This window comes from Hypanus sabinus, chromosome 10 (genome assembly GCF_030144855.1).
Source record: "Hypanus sabinus isolate sHypSab1 chromosome 10, sHypSab1.hap1, whole genome shotgun sequence".
Taxonomy (NCBI): Eukaryota; Metazoa; Chordata; class Chondrichthyes; order Myliobatiformes; family Dasyatidae; genus Hypanus; species Hypanus sabinus.
This window is the reverse complement of record NC_082715.1, coordinates 83,507,648-83,525,105: the sequence shown is the minus strand read 5'-3', so window position 1 is coordinate 83,525,105 and position 17,458 is coordinate 83,507,648. Positions and strand designations below refer to the sequence as shown.

The 17,458-nt window shown below is 42.4% G+C and overlaps 1 protein-coding gene across 3 annotated transcripts in view; it reads left to right on the top strand.

The window, feature by feature from the left end:
* The window catches only part of khdrbs2 (KH domain containing, RNA binding, signal transduction associated 2), a 565,375-nt gene that overhangs the window by 131,561 nt on the left and 416,356 nt on the right, over nucleotides 1–17,458 (top strand). For all 3 annotated transcript variants that reach the window (XR_009514410.1, XR_009514409.1, XM_059982275.1), the window contains exon 2: nucleotides 5,332–5,456. Coding sequence is in view for 1 of the 3 variants with exons in the window: in XM_059982275.1 (XP_059838258.1) it covers nucleotides 5,332–5,456 (125 nt within the window). In the remaining 2 variants the exon portion in view is untranslated. The remainder of the gene's footprint in view (nucleotides 1–5,331; nucleotides 5,457–17,458) is intronic.

The following is a 17,458-nucleotide window of genomic DNA, read 5'->3' as shown; positions in this document are numbered from 1 at the left end:
TCCTCCAATATCCCAGTGATACGTAGGTTAACTGGTCACCATAAACTGTTCCTCATGTTAGGTTAGTGGTAGAGACTGGACTACTGATGAGAATGTGGGAGAACAAATAGATAAATGGGATTAGCGTAAATAGCTGGTTGATATTTGGCAAGGACTTGGTAGGCCCAAGAGTGTGTGCCTGTGCAGTATGGCTGTATGACAAATTACTTCATCCATTTTGACCCCCCCCCCCACTTCATCCTAACAATACACATGTGATGCACTGGAGATGCAAGGGAGAGGATGCTGGAAATATGGATCAATATAAACAAAAAGCTAGAGGAACTCAGTGTGACAGGCAGCATCTATGAAGGGAAATCACTTCATCCTAACAATACTCATATGATGCACTGGAGATGCAAGGATGCTGGAAATATGGATCAATATGAACAAAAAGCTAGAGGAACTCGGTGTGACAGGCAGCATCTATGAAGGGAAATGAACAGTCAACATCTCATAGAACAGTATATCACAATATAGGCCATTGACCCACAAATATTGTGCCAATATTTAAAACTTGCTCTAAGACCAATCTAACCCTTCCTTTCCCCACAGTCCTTCATTGTATTTTTGCCCATGTGCCTTTCTAAGAGACCTTTAAGAGTCTTTAATGAATCTGCTTCTGCCACCACCCCTGGCAACACGTTCCATACACCCACCACTTTCTCTGTAAAAAGCCTACGTCTGGTGTCCCCCTAACCTTGTCTACAATCACCTTAAAGTTATGCTCCTTCGTGTTAGTCAATTTCTCCCTGGGAAAAGGGCACTGCCTGATCATGAAGGGTCTCAGGCCATAGGGTAAATATTCGTTTACCCCCTTGGATGCTGCTGCCCTGCTGGGGTGCTCTTGCATTTTGAGTTTGTTGACGTGTTTAAAATGTTTTATTTTGTTACTCCCCTTTTTAGGAAAGGGGTAAACCTTTTGCAGGTTGTTTGTTAGTATTTGTGAATGGTCTTTCACTGATTCCATTGTATTTATTTGTTCTACTGTGAATGCCTGCAAGGAAAGGAATCTCAGGATTGTATATGGTGACATACATGTGCTGTAATAAGAAATTTACTTTGTACTTTGAAAGCTTTATAGCCAAGAAATTTACATAACCGAGAATGTCTCAGTCTATTCCTCATTCTCTTTCCTTGTTCCTTTAGATTTTTTTTTTGATAAATTAGTTTTTCTAATGTTACTGAATTACTGTGTTACTTAGAACTAACTCTACACGCTGCCCTATTCAGTGGTATGGTCCCTCTCTGCTTTGACACTGGCAAGTATGCCCCATAAAGCAGTATCCTCTTATTTTGAAAGCCACCCCTTCAGAGGAAACTTTCCTTCTCTACTTGGCCTCATGGCAACAAAGAAGTGTGGTTAATAATTTGAGATCATTATTTCTGAGTTTGTTGTGTATAGTGAGGGAGGACGAGGAAAACCTGAGGGATAGAGCAGTTGGTCTCACTTAATCGTAGGAAGATAATGTAATCTCTACAGAATATGTGACTGAAGGCCATGAAGATGCAGGAAGTGTAATGACTGAATAGGGAGCATGATTTCTATAACGCTATGTTAAGCCTAACTAATCCTAGGGAACTCATTGAAGTGGTAGCAGTCAACTATGACAGATCTGATACATTTGGATTTATCAAAGCCCTTGGATAAAATACTGTGTTGTAGGCTCGTCGTTATGGCTATGGTATGTGGAGTGGGGAAGTTTGATGAATGAAGAGTCACATTAGCTAAAGCTACAGGAAGTAGAGGAGAAAGAGAAAAATCAGAATTAGTAGCTGAAATATTATCTCTGACATGCTCCTCTTTTGGGGTGTGGGAAGGCAGGGAGACCTCCAGCATCACTGACTACTACACCTATAAGAAATGCCTCCAGTTTCCGGTAAGATGGTGTTGTGTTTTGACGCAGTGACCTTTCTGGGTCCAAACAAAAGTGCAGTTGTTCATTCCTTTATGTATTTTTTATGATTTCAAGTCTCTGCTGGACATCAAGAACATCAGATATGGCATGTGTATCCCACCAGTGAGTTGCTGGTTAAATTGGAGCTGGAGTTTTTGGCCACCATGTTGGAGACTGTTTCAGCCACCCAGGTGGACATGACCCAACAAACAGTCGAAATGTATGGGGTGGATGTTTCTCTTGTAATCACAAGACCCTTTTGGACACTGGTAATGTAAAATACTGTAAGTCTGAATGGGGAGGCTGATGGCGGGGGAGCTGCGTTGCCGCGGTTGTTGCACAGACGAGGACCCCATGCCTTGGGGTCGCCAACAAAGGATACACCAGAACTGGCTATGTGTTGCTGGATTCAGCACTGAGTTGAGACCTGGCTCTTCCCATCGATGCTGCTATCCAGTGTTCACTCCCAGGAAAACGAGCTGGATTGTGTTTGTCTATGGTTGCAGTTGCACATAATGAGAAACTGCTGTGCCTTGTTCTTGCAGAAACATGGCTCCAGGACAACATTCATACGTCATCATTCTAACCGGCTGTGACACTCAAGAACTTGGCTGTATTTTTATTATCATTTATATTATTATTGTTGTAACTATGTTTTCCTGCTGTCATAACTGTGTAATATGTGCTGTGTGTGACTGTAACTGTGTATTGCCCTTTTGGCTCAGAGAAATGCTGTTTCGTTTGGCTGTATTCCTGTGTATGGCTGAATGACAATTGATGGCTGCAGACTGTGTTAAGGAGTTGGAGCTGGAACTGGATGAACTCATGGTAGCATTCATGGCTTCATGGACGGTTCAGAAATCTGAAGGTATTGGGAAACAAAGTGTTCCTAAGACATTGAGTTTGTGTCTTCAGACTCCTAAACTTCCTGTCTGGATGGTAATAACAAGAAGAGAGCACTTCCCGGATGGTGGAGGTTCTTAATAGTGAGTGCAACCTCCTTGAGGCACCATCTCTTGACGATGTCCTCGATGATGGGGAGGGTTGTGCCCATGATGGAGCTGGCTGAGTCTAGAACCTTCTGCAGTCTCTATTGATCCTGTGCATTGGAGGTTCCATACCAGGATGTGATGCAACCTGTCAAAATGCTCTCCACTGCACATCAATAGAAATTTGTAGGAAGCTTTGATGTTGTACCAAATCTCCTCAATCTTGTAACAAAGTAGAGTTGTTGGTGTGACGACTTTTTGATTGCATCAATGTGTTGGGGTGTCTGAGATGTTGACAACCAGGAAATTGAATCTGCTCACCTTTTCCACCACTGACCTCTCAGATAATTATTCTGACTGGAGAAATAAATGGGAACAAAGTAGAAAGAAGGTGTTCCCCAGTCTACACTGGAATCATCTCATACATGATTTACATTGATGGTTTAGATAAGAGACACATAATAAACATTTATGTACTACTTATCTAAGCAATTAGAAAGGCTCCAGAGGAGGTTAATGAAAATTATCCCAGGAATGAACGGGTTAAAGCAGAGGTTAATGGGTTCTTGATTAGTAAGGGCATCAAAGGTTATGGGGAGAAGGCAGGAGAAGGGGGATGAGAGGGGAAATAAATCAGCTATGATTGAATAGCAGAGCAGACTGAATAGGCCAAATAACCTAATTCTCCTCCTCCTGTATGTCTGATGTTCTTATAATGCTGGTAGCATTTTGATAAAACTGCAGAGGTAATCGCTCCTGTGGGTTCTTGTCAACCACATCAGAGGTTAATAAAAGGAGAGGAGGTAGATCTATGGTAAGAGGCAAGAGGTTTAGAGGGGACGTGAGGGGGACTATTACTGCTCTGAGTACCTAAAATGCACTGCCAGAGAGAGTGGTGGAAACAGAGGCTGAGGGCATTTAATTGGTGTCTCAATAGACACAAGAATGAGCTATGGGCTACAGTTAACTGCTAGAAGATGGGATTAATATAATACCATAAAACATTGGAACAGCACCAGGCCATTCAGCCTATCAAATTTGCTTCATCATTCCATCACAACTGACTATTATCCCCTCTCAACCCTATTCTCCTGCCTTCCCAGTGCAACCTCATGCAGGCTCATAAACAGAAGAATATGCTTCATGCTGAGAAAGTGTGCAACAACACAAAGCAATGTTGGCAAACTTGGAGACTGAGCAATATCGCGATCAGTTGGACTTCATATAAGTAAATATGTTAGAAAATAAGAACGAGATTAAAGAGAAAAGGGATCTTGGGATGCAGGTAAATAAATCATTAAAATTAGCATAGATTTCTGTGCAGTCAACATGAACAATGAGACACGGCGCCTCTGGTGGAAACGCCCCACAGAGATTCTTAAAGAGACATTCAGAGAAAGATTGAATGGATTGGACCCATTTCCTTTAGAAATGCTTGGGGGGGGGGGTAGATTCCAAAGCAAGTGACCATTAATAAGTATTTTAGTTGGAGAGTAATTAGAATGTGCGGTGCTGTACCACAGGAAGTGGTTGAGGCAAATAGTGGAGGTACCTCCAGAAGAAGACTAGGCATGTACAGAGAGAGAGAGAAAATGATCCACTGAGATAAGATAGATAGACTAGGAGGAGACTAATATGGTCGATCAATAAAGGCATAATAATATGGGTTGAATAGACTAAATCTATGTTTGTTACATTTATTTCCAGATAAAAATTGGTTGATGAGGAGTATGCTGGGCTTTCACGGAGTAAAGATTAGCATTATTTGTTATGTGCATCAAAACATAGTGAAATGTGTCTGATTCATTTATTTATCACATACACATGAAAACATACAGAAAAGTGCATTAACAACCAACTCATCCTATGGATGTGTGGCGCTGTAAGTGTAACGCAGAACATAAAACACAAGCAGCAATACAACAGCAAATTAAGCCTCCGTTCCTCCCTTCCACGCACCCATACACACACGTGCACACATTTCTCAACCCCAGGAGAGTCCAGCACCTTGGGCCTCCAGCCAGCTCCAGAGGACTTGCAAATTCACAGACATTGTCTGACCCAACCCACCACTTTGATTTAATGAACTGAAATCTCACAGTGCTTTTCCTGCTCTGTCAATACACCAACACACCGTTGATTGTCATTCCTCCGCCAGGCGAAATGGTTTCACTCTACCCCTTTGGGCCTTTTTAACACCTGAAATGGACCACGAATGAGTACCCTGAAGTTGGAAGATGTGCATCATTATCTGTTGCTTGCCATGGGTCTGTGGAGCTGTGTAATGCTGGAGAAGATGTAACTGGCTGAGCATTGAATGAAGCAGCAAGTTATTTGTCTGTTTGACATTCTAATTGTCTTAGCAAACTTTTCATTAAATTTGATGTATTTTGATCTCTTTGCAGAAATTGAACAATTCCAGGATAGCGACACAAAGAAGGAAGAAGAGAAGCAATACCTTGATATTATCAGCAACAAAAACATTAAACTTGCTGAGCGAGTGCTGATCCCAGTAAAACAATATCCAAAGGTACGAACAGCATAATCAGTCTCTTCCTATGGCATATACTTGCCTCCGCACTGAACCAATAATAACTGCTTGATGTGTTTGTTTTCTATATGCTGTAAGTTATATGAAATTTATGGCATTGCAGTGACCCATTTTTGGGCCTAAACTTCGAGATTATGGCTCATATATGCTATCCTTTGACTTTCTCTCAACAAACGTCAATTACAGGATCCACTTTTCCTCCCTGTTACATGGAGTGGCTACAGAAAAGGCACATGTGTGAGTAGGATGAGCACATCAGGTAGAAAAGAGGAAAGATCAGATGAAGGAGAATGGGGTGAGGATAGGAAGGATGTTATTAACATGGAACGAATGCAGAAAAGATGCATAGGGTTGTTACTGGGTCTGTACTCACTGAAGTTTAGAAAAATGAGGGGAGATCTCATTGAAACCCATCAAATACTAAACTGCTGAGATTGAGTGGATGTGGTGAGGATGTTTCCAATAGTGGAAGAGTCTAGGACCAGAGGGCACAGCCCCAGAATTACTTCTGAACAGTGATGAGAAGGAATTTCTTTAGCCAGAGAGTGGTGAATCTGTGGAATTCATTGCCCAGACAGTTGTGGAGGCCAGGTGAGTGGGTATATTTAAAGCAGAGGTTGAATGGTTCTTGATTAATCAGGACATCAAAGGTTAACAGAAGGAGGCAAGAGAATGGGGTTGGAAGGGATAATAAATCAGCCATGATGGAATGGTGGAGCAGTCTTGATAGGGCAAATGGCCTAATTCTCTTCCTGTCTTTCTTGGTTTTATGGCTGGGACTTTTTCCCCAGGTGTGTAGAATTCTGAGGGTGACCATGAAGGGCACAGTCAACAAAATCTGCAGATGCTGGAAATCCAAGCAACATGCACAAAATGCTGGGGAACCTCTTCAGACCTAAGGAGAAGAGTAAACAGTCGATGTTTCAAGCCAAGACCCTTCATCAAGACTGGGGAAAAAAATGAGGTTAGAGCAAGAAGGTGGGGGGAAGGGAGGAAGATGTACAAGGTGGTGTGTGATAGGTAAAACCAGGAGGGGAGGGGTAATTCCCCCTCCCCCTCACTTCACCATTCCTATTTCCCTCTCTCTCGTCCTTATCTACCCATCACCTCCCTATGGTGCTCTTCTCCCTTCCATTTCTTCCCTGGTCTTCTAGGCTCTCCTATCAGATTCCTCCTTCTCCAGTCCTTTATCTCTTTCACCTATCAGCTTCCCAGATCTTTACTTACCATTCCTTCCCCTCCCCCCAAGTTTCACCTGTCATTTACCACCATGTTCTTCTTCCTCCCCTCCCCCCCACCTTCTTGCTCTAACTTCTCATCTTTTTTTTCAGTCCTGTTGAAGGGTCTTGGCCCGAAACGCTGGCTGTTTACTCCTTCCCATAGGTGCTGTCTGGCCTGCTGGTTCCTCCAGCATTCAGTGTGAATGGTCACAATGTTCTTTCCCAAGATAGGAGAGTCTAAACTATAGGACATAGAATTAAAGTGAGAGAGGACAGATTTAAAGGAAATCTGAAGGGCTGATTTTTTTTTTCTGCACAGAGGGTGGTGGGGAAATGGATTGAGTTTCCAGAGGAGGTGGTAGAGGTGGCTGCACTTAAGACAATTGGACAGCTACATGAACAGGAAAGTTTTAGAGGGATACGAGAAAGGCAGGTAGATCTGACTAACTCAGATAGGCAACTTAGCATAGATTAGATAGGCCAAAGGGCACGTTTCTGTGCTGTCTGACTCTGAGAAGCAATGTTTGTAATTCAGCAGAATTGCCTGATACTCTCCTGTAACTACCTGGTACTTGTTTGCAATACTGTATTTTTCCAACGTCTCTGTAATGTTCACCTCAATTACTTCCTGTGGCACTCATTTCTAGCCACTCCTTGTATTCCTCCAGTCTGCTGTATCACATTTATTACGAACAAGCATATAGTAAGGCCTCTAGTTTTGTTCTCTTCCACAAACAGAAAAATCTGTCAAAGAATTCACCCCATTGTCAATAGCACTGAAGGCACTGTGTAGTCACCACATTGCTGGCAACTTCTTATGATATAGGAAGAGACTATTTGGCCGACCAAGACTATGGCAGCTCATTGAAAGGTGAAGCTTTCCATTGCCAGGTGCTGTTACCTATGCTCGCTTGAAATGCATCGCTGGGATGTTTCTGGGATACATCTATATAAACAAAAGGTGAATGAAACGTGTAGTGGAATATTAAAGGAGTAGGCAATAGCCTGGAAAATCTGCTGGTCTGGCGCTACCTCTGTCCGGAGCGTGCTGCATTAATGGGGTTTCTGTATAGCTGCAAGATTGGAAGTTATATGATGTACAGTACATAGTATTTCAGCGAGTAGAAGTGAACGCTGTCCATTTCACTCTTAAGGGCACCTGAGTCAATCTGCTCAGCCACCTTTCCACCTTCTCACCCTCTCTAGGTGAAGCAGCTTCTCAGTCATTTAATACAGGTAAAAATACAGCCAGACCATTTCAGAACTTTGTCCTAGGAAGGAATTGCTGCTTCTCTCTCCACTCATAACACGCTTCACTGGCTTACTGTTTCAGCTCCCACCGTAACTCACTTCATTGTCATGAGTTGCCTATGCTCCTGTTGACTTGTGCTCTCTACGATTTGTCACTGTTTCAACCATCCTTCACTTTAACTTCTTTCTAGCTATTGATTTTTTTTAAAGAATCCATTACTTTCCGTGGCTGGTGTAGCTGGCCACCTGTTGTGATCAGTCAACCTTTTCCACACCTTCTCTGAATGTTCTCCTTTGAATTTGTTCCAGCCTATTTATCAACAGTTCACCCTTCACCCCTGTGCAAAATATCTGATGTGGGTTTGATATTAAAATTCCCAGTCTTCTGCATATCTCTGTGTCCTTTCCTCTCCATATTCCTTCCACAGTCTCACCACCCTTCAAAAAGACCTCAGTGCCACATTCCCAGTGTCTCAAGTGTTCTCATGCTGACTTCAACTGCTGAGCCCCTCACATTTGGAATTTGTTCCCTCTTCACTTCCTCATCAGGGATCCCCACCACCCAGGTCATGCTCTTTTCTCGCTGCTGGCATCAGGTAGAAGGTACAAGAGCCTCAGGATTTGCACCATCAAGCTCAAGAGCAGGTACTCACCCACACCATCAGGCTCTTGAATAAAAGGGGATAACTACACTCACTTGCCCATCCATTGAGATGTTCCCACAACCAGTGATCTCACTTCAAGGACCTTTTAACTTGTTATCTCATGTTCTCGTTATTTATTGATATTTATTTATTATTTATTTACATTTACATTTGCATTCGCACAGTCGGTTGTCTTCTGCACTGGTTGATCTTTCATTGATCTTGTTTTAGTTACTATTCTATAGATTTGTATGCCCGCAGGAAAATGAATCTCAGGGTTGTATGTGGTGACACATTTGTACTTTGATGACAAAATTTACTTAAAAATTCACTTTAAAATGTTACTGCAAAGCTGGAACATCAGGGATTTGTTTTTGTTGCTTGCCCTAATATTTCCCATTTCATTAGTATTTTGTGAGAAACACTAAGACAAATTCCAATGCAATGAAATACATAAATATAAATGCTAATCAAGAAGACTGTGGATGCTGAAAATCTAAAACAAAAACAGAAAATTTTGGAGATACTCTGCAAGTCATGACGGCTGCATCCATGGGAAGAGAAAATGAGTTAGTGTCAGAGATTCTTCATTAGAACTGGGAAGGAGACAGAACAATCCTGTTAATTTGGCATGGAGAATGCATGGGATTGTTAGTCCATGTGAGTCTGGAATTCAAAGCTTGAAGTTCAAAGTCCTGTGATCGGTGAGTCCAAGGGTTGATACTGAAGGTTAAATCCCAAAGGTCAAAGACCGATGTTGGTGAGTTTAGAAGCTAAAGTCCGATGGTCAAGCCTCATGGATCGGGGGCTCTGAAAGTCAAAGATCCGATGTTTGTGAGTCTGGGCCAGGGATTGGAGGTTGGAAGTCCAGAGAAGGCCTATCCCAAAGTTTAGGCTTGTCTGTGTGTGGGAGAAAGAAAAGGGATTCTCTTGTGTTATACTGCTGAACATTGTAGGCATGCTATGTGGCACCGGAATGTATAGCAACACTTGTAAATTCTTAGGTTATATTCATTGCTAATGCAAACGACACACACACAATTCACTATATTTTTGATGTACCATTCAAGTGATAAGTAAATGAAATGGATTCTGATTAGAGGAGGGGGAAACTTCTGATTAGGTAATATCAGGGTTGATACCGGATAAGCTGTATGTAATCAAGGTAATCATGTTAATGGGTGAACGAGAAGTCAGTGGGAGAGAAGGAGAAAGAAGAACTGCTGGATGTGGAGGTGATGAAATTCAAAGCAGGAAGACATAACTGGCAGTTCAGACTGGGCACACACTCCACTTCCAGAGAAAAAGGCAAATAAATAAAAAAGGGAAAAAAGAAAATAAACTGAGCCCAATAGGTGACTGATACTTGAAATCATAGAATTCAATATTAAGTCTAAGAGGCTACAGCATTCCCAGATGGGAGGTCACTGTTGTTCCTCAAGCTTGCTTTGGGTCTTGTTGCATTACAGCAGAGAGGTCAGAGTGGAATGGGATGCTGAGTTAAAGTGACAGACAATGGGAAGCTCAGGGCTGTCCCTGTGGGCTGAATACAGGTCTTCACAAATAAAATAACCCAGCAAATGTTTGGTCTCCCTAGGTGAAGAAGAGACCAGACTGTGAACACCAAATGCAGTGCACTATACATACAGTACAGTATGCAGTAACCACTTTATTAAGTACACTTGTACACCTGCTCCTTAATGAAAATAGCTAATCACCAAATCATGTGGCAGCAACTCAGTGCATGAAAGCATGCAGATATAGTCAAGAGGTTCAGTTGCCGTTCAGACCAAATATCAAAATGGGGAAGAAATGTGATCTAAGTGACACTTCAATGATTGTTGGTGCCAGATGGGGTGGTCTGAGTATCTCAGAGGCTGCTGATCTCCTGGGATTTTCACACACAACAGACTTGAGTTTACAGAGAATGGTGTGAAAAACAAACATCCAGTGAGCGGCAGTTCTGGGGGCGAAAATGCCTTGTTAATGAGAGAGGTCAGAGGAGACTGGCCAGACTGGTTCAAGCTGACAGGAAGGTGACAGTAACTCCAAATAACCATGTGTTACAACAGTGGTGTGCAGAAGAGCATCTCTGAACACACAGCATGTCAAACTTTGAAGTGGATGGGCTCCAGCAGCAGAAGACCACAAGCATACACACAGTGGTCACTTTATTAGGCACAGAAAGTACATAATAAAGTGGCTATTGAATGTAAATGCTAATTGTGTGTGTATAGTCTTAGATTACAAGAGACTGCACTGTACAAGATTCAGTTAAACAGCTGGAGAAAATTGAGTCAAGATTGCTTTGCAATTTGGCTGTGATTCAAATCAAGCCTGAAAGTATACATCCTGTAAATGAATGTTCCATCACCATTATATTACTTTCAATCATAAGTCCCAAGAGAGTTTATGCTGAACTCTTGTCATTTCAATGAAACTGGTTTGAGCGTCTGGATATTAATGCTGGATTCTGATCAGAGAATGGCACTACTGATCCTTCTGCACAATCACCAAGCACTCAGAACCTGGCTCAACTGGCACAGTATAAATTAGATTACAGGCAATTGTGTGACTAAATGAGATTCCTGAGAAAACCATTTGACCAGTTCCTCATGGCCAACACAAGTCGTGATCACTCCAATCCTGTTCAAATCCAGAACGAGCTGCAGCTCCAGCCAGTGTTTTCTGAGGTCAGTTTAAGATTAGCTTTATTTTTCTCTTGAACACCGAGACATACAATGAAGTGCATTGTTTGCATCAATGGCTGGTGCGCTATGAGGATTGTGCTGGGGGCAGCCTGCCAGTGTTTCCATACTTCCACCGCCAGCATAGTATGCCCACAGTTTACTAACCCTCCTTGTAATGTGTGTGGAGACCAGTGCACCTGGAGAAAATCCACAGGGTCATGGGGAGAATGTACAAACTCCTTACAAACCGCAGAGGAAATTGAACCCCAATTGTGATCCTGGGACTGTAAAACAATGTTACACTACCATGCCACCCATTTATACCGATGCCAGTCTGTTCCTGGTCATTTCAGGGCCACATTGTTAACCACAGTGCAGCTCCAGGTTCTGAATCATTCCCTTTGTCCTGGCCCTTCAAGTTAGTTCTTCTAAGGAGACTGATCTCCTTTTCAGACAATTTCCTATGACCTAAATCTTCAGTGCAGTAAAGAAGCTCTTTGTGATTGATGGACTGATAAAACATTAATATTTTAGTCTTTTAATATTTAAAATGGCCATTAAAAGGGCTGCAGTTTGAAGTAAAGATTCTTAATATTCTAATATTTTAATTGCAATTTCTGAAAATGTCAAAGTCCTACAAGAATATTTCTGGCTTGATAAGTATCAGCTCTCAGTTCGCGGGATGGCCAGTTTGTGACTGTAGATTTGCACTCTGTAAACCTGACCAGGGCAGACAGCAGAGAATAGCTCCCAGGTCAAAATGAAAAGGAACAGAAATATTCCAATTTTCGTTAAGCAGAGTTTGTCTCTGATTGGAGACAAAAGAGATAAGGCACGTCTTGATCACGAGATATGACTGCACAGATCTTGCAACAGTTGTATCCTGCTGGCTGGTTGAGAAATTACACGTTACTTTTCTCAAAAGAATGTCTTTAATCCAAAGTTCTGCAATTAGATTCTCAAAGGATGATGCCGGGCTGGTTGTACAAATTAACCCAAACATTGATTCAAGATTTTAACATTGGCATTCAATTCATTTTATCCCTCTGTGCATGAATAAGCTTGCTTCATCTTGTTGGAAAAATGTCTCATTTTTGTGATTTGATTTTCAGGATTAGGGGACTGCTATCCAGACCAGCTTTTATTACCCATCCCTAATGGCCCCAATTAAAGTGGCATACTAGGTTATTTAAGTATTAACTACCATGGGTCTGGAGTCACACATCGGTTAGCCCAGGTTGGTAGCTTCCATTTCACAAGTGGTCATAAGTGAAGATGATCAGATTTTAACAACAATTTGGTAATACCACAGTTGGTGTTGAAAGTTCCATAGGATATATGGAATTCTATATTCCACAGAAAACAGTGGTGGCACTTAGAGTCAAGGGGCTATAGAGCAAAGAAACAGACCTATTGGCCCAACTTGTCCGTGCCAAGCAAAGGTGTCATTTGCTTGAAAGAGGATCTCTGGTCTGTTAGACAGAATTCAACTTCACTAACCAAGCAACTTAACTAATGTGCCACCATCAGCGTCTCCACCAATGGACATCTCCTGAGGCAGAGGACAAGTTCTCAGGTGCTACTCACATGAATAGATGGCTGCTTTCACTACCAAAGTGAAAAAGCTGAAAGTGAAGGAAAAGTACAAGATAGAACTAGCTAGAAATACAAAAGCCCTTATAGTATAACTCCAGTAACCTAGCACCCTCAGGTCTTTGCTGGTGCTGGACTAGCAACTTTTTTGGACTATTAATTTTCACTCCTTTTAATACCTAACAATCATTCTTGTTTCATATTTATATTGATATCTTACCTACAGATTTTGAACCTGAGTTACAGATAAAAGTTGAGTAGGTTAGGCCTTTATTCTCTGGGAGAGCAGGGGATTGAGATATAAAACATAATGATGGGTATAGAAAGGGTGAATGCATGAAGGATTTCTCCTCTCAGGTTGGCTGGGACTAGAACTTAGAGGTTTAGGGTGCCAGGTGAAATATCTAAGGCGAACTTGAAGGAGAACTACTTCACTCAGGGAAATGCAATTGGGAAATGAGTTGCTAGCAGAAGTGATAGATGTGGGTTTAGTTGTTACATTTAAGAGAAGTTTGGATATGTACATGGATGGGAAGAGTTTGGAGGGATATGGTCTATGTGCATGTAGATGGGACTAGGCAGAAGACTGGGTCAGCATGGATTAGATGGACCAAAGGCCTGTTTATATGCTGTAAAATGGTATGACTGGTATGCTGCATGACAGTGTAATAATATTTCCAGTGACTCTGGCGGGTTGGAAGGGTGTGGACTCCAGCCTCTGATTTATCCATGTTTATGGCCCCAGCTCTTACCAGCCACCCCAGCTGAGGCTGCAAGCACTTTGGACTCTGGCTCTTCCCACACATTTAACTCGCAGTTAAAACAGAGCAGAGTTAGCCAAGTGTGCACTGGTCCTACAGAAGGTGAGTCCAGGCAAGCTATTGATGGTAAAGGAGACAACTGATAAATTAGTGATGTCTTGCACTGGTCTTCACTAGAGATAATACAAGTAACAACCCTGAACCAGTTGTAAATCAGTAGTGGGGTGGGTTTGGAGAGAAGGAGGAATTCAGCAAAGTTGTAGTCCTGAAAGACATGGTATCAAGCAAGCTGTGGACTGTCAAATCTCTTGGTCCTAATGGATTTTCTCCTAGAGTTTTAACAGAAGTGGCTAGTGAGATCATTTCTATGGAAAGGAATAAACACAGGAGATTCTGCAGATGCTGGAGATCTAGAATGGCACACACAAAATGCTGGAGGAACTCAGCAGGTTAGGCAACATAAACGGAGAGGAATAAAGAGCCGACATTTTGGGGCATTTCAGGTTTATTCCTCTCCATAAATGCTGCCTGACCTGCTGAGTTCCTCCAGCATTTTCGTTTGTGTTGCTCTGGATATCCAGCATCTGCAGAATCTCTTGCATTTATAGTGAGATAGTTAATGCACTGGTTTTAACTTTCCAAAGTTCCCTAGATCTGGAAAGGGTCAACTAGATTGGAAAATAGCAAGGTGGCTCCCTTGTTTGAAAGTAGAAGTCTTCAGGCCAGTTAGCTGAACCCATCATGGGGAAAATGTTAGTAGCAATTGTTATTGAGATATTACAGTAGGTCATTTTTTAAACGATGAAGATAATGGAAAAAGTCAATGTGAGGGTGGCACAGTAGTGCAACATTTTACAGCACCAGCGTCACAAGTTCAATTCCCGCCACTGTCAATAGGAGTTTGTACATTATAGGTGAGCATGTGTGTTTCCTCCCACATTTCAGAGATGTATGGATAGTAAGTTGTGGGCATTCTATTTTGGCACCAGGCATTTGGCGATACTTGGAGGTGCCCCTAGCACATCCTCAGACTATGTTAGTTGTTGATGCAAGTACGTATTTCACTGCATGTTTTGATGTACATGTGACAACTAAAGCTAACCTTTAATGAGAGAGAAATGACATCTGACTAAGTATATGTAGAGCTTTTAGGAAGTTACTTGTGCTTCACGGACACGTGGATAAAGGGAACTGGTGGATATTGTACAGTTAGATTCTTCAAAGGGATATAACAGTGTGCTGGATCAAAGGAGATGGCAGGAAATAAAAACATTGTGTAGGACTTAATGTCGAGGTGTGGATATGTTGGCTGGCTATTCTGAGGCTGTGCCCTCTGGTCCTAAACTCCCACACTTCAAAATATCCTCTCCATGTCCGCTCTATCTAGGCCTTCCAATTATCAGTAGGCTTCAGTGAGATTCTGCCCCCCGCCCCTTCATTCTTCTGAACTCCATCAAGTATAGGCCCAGAACAGTAAAACATTTCTCATACACTAACCTTTTCATTTCAGGGATCGTTCTTCTGGACTCTGTCCAATGCCAGTATACCCCTTGGTAGGTATGGATCCCAAAACTGCTCACAATACTCAAATGTGGTCTGATCAACACCTTATAAAGCCTTGGCTTTATACTCTTGTTTTTATTTTGCATGTTCTCTCCATTAACTCCATGGGTTTCCCTGGTTGGGCGGTTTCCTCCCTCCCACATCCCAAAGAGTGAAGTTTGGTGACTTCATTGTTGCCCTTGGTGAGTAACCCTTGGGAGAAGTCAGGAGGGACTTGATGAGTCATGTCAGAGAAAATAAATTATAGGGAGTAAGTGGACAATGGAGTCTGAATACACTCCTTTTTAGGCCATGAGGGAAATATGTTTATTATATTTAAAGATACAGCACATTAACACCCTGTTCTGGTCCAACGAGCTCGTGTCACCCAATGACACCCATGTTAACCTAACAGCCCGAGCAGCTTTGGAATGACCCACGTGGTCGTGGGGAGAACGTACAAACTCCGTACGGACAGCATCAAGAATTGAACCCTGGTCGCTGGCACTCTAATAGCGTTAGGATAACCGGTACGCTACTGCACCACCCAAGGAGGAAGAGCGAACGTGGGCACTGATCACTAACTCTCACGCTAATCATTTGAACTGATCCCCAGCACCAAATGTGAAGTAAGCAAAGACAAATCTGAAGCTTCTCACTTTACTGAATGGTGAGATGTAGGTTTTGTCAAGGTTCTGTTAAGATTTGAAGTCCTTGGAAATTAATTGCCTTTTCTTAAATACTATCACACAGGCAAATGAACTGCCTTGAACCACTGCAGACACTGTTTTGAGGGTGCTCCCACTGCTGATGGATCAAGAGTTCAAAGACTTTAGCCTAGGGATGTTAAAGGACTTGCAACTGGGATGCTGCTGATTGTTTCCAAAAGACTGTCCTGTTCTACTGGGAACAGACATTGTAGTCATGATATTTAAGTGGTGACTTGCTAGTACTGTGGCATGGTAGCACAACGCATTACAGTGCTGGTATCTGGATTCTGGATGCTCTGAATGCAGTCAGTGGCCAATTTATTAGGTACAGCTATACACCTGCCAATTGTGGCAGAAACTCAGAAGGCATAGGAGCGGAATTAGGACATTTGGCCCATTAAGTCTGTTCTGTCATTCAGTCACAGCTGATTTTTTTTTCTCACCCTCCTCAGCCTTCTCCCCATAACCTTTGACACCATGGCCAATCAAGAACCTATCAGTCTCCACCTTAAATACACCCAACGACTTGGCCTCCATAGCTACCTGTGGTAACAAATTCCACAAATTCACCATATTGTGGCTAAAGAAATTTCTCCGCATCTCATTTTTAAATGTACACCCCTCTATCTTGAGTCTGTGCCCTCTGACAAGCAGAAACACCCTTTCTACATCTACTCTGTCTAGGCCTTTTAACATTCGAAAGGTTTCAATAACATGCCCCCCCCCCATCCTTCTAAACTCCAGCAAGTACAGACCCAGAGTCATCAAATGCTCCTCATATAACCCTTTAATTCCCAGAGTCATCCTTGTGAACCTCCTCTGAACCCACCATAATGCCAGAACGGTTTTTATTAGATGAGGAGCCCAAAACTGTTTACACTACTCAAGGTGAGGCCTCACCAGTGTATTAAAGCCTCAGCATCACAACCCTGCTGTTGTATTCTAGAATAGACCTCTTGAAATGAATGCTAGCACGGCATTTGCCTTCCTCACCACCAGTTAACCCACAAATTAATGTTAAGGGTGTTCTGCACAAGCTCTCCCAAGCCCCTTTGCATTTCAGATTTTTGGATTTTCTCCCTGTTTAGAAAATAGTCTGTATATTTCTTTCTTCTACTGAACTGCATGACCATGCATTTTCCAACATTGTATTTAATTTGCACTTTCTTGTCCATTCTCTGAATCTGTATAGGTCCTTCCCCAGCCTTCCTGTTTCCTCAACACTATCTGCCCCTCCACCATTCTTTGTATCATCTGCAAACTTGGCAATAAACCATCTCTTCCATCATCTAACACGAGGAAATCTGCAGACGCTGGAAATTCAAGCAACACACACAAAATGCTGGTGAAACACCGCAGGCCAGGCAGCATCTATAGGAAGAAGTACAGTCGATGTTTTGGGCCAAGACCATTCGTCAAGACTAACTGAAAGAAAAGATAGTAAGAGATTTGAAAGGGGGAGGGGGTCTCCAAAATGATAGGAGAAGACAGGAGGGGGAGGGATGAAGCTAAAAGCTGGAAAGTTGATTGGCAAAAGTGATATAGACTGGAGAAGGGAGAGGATCATGGG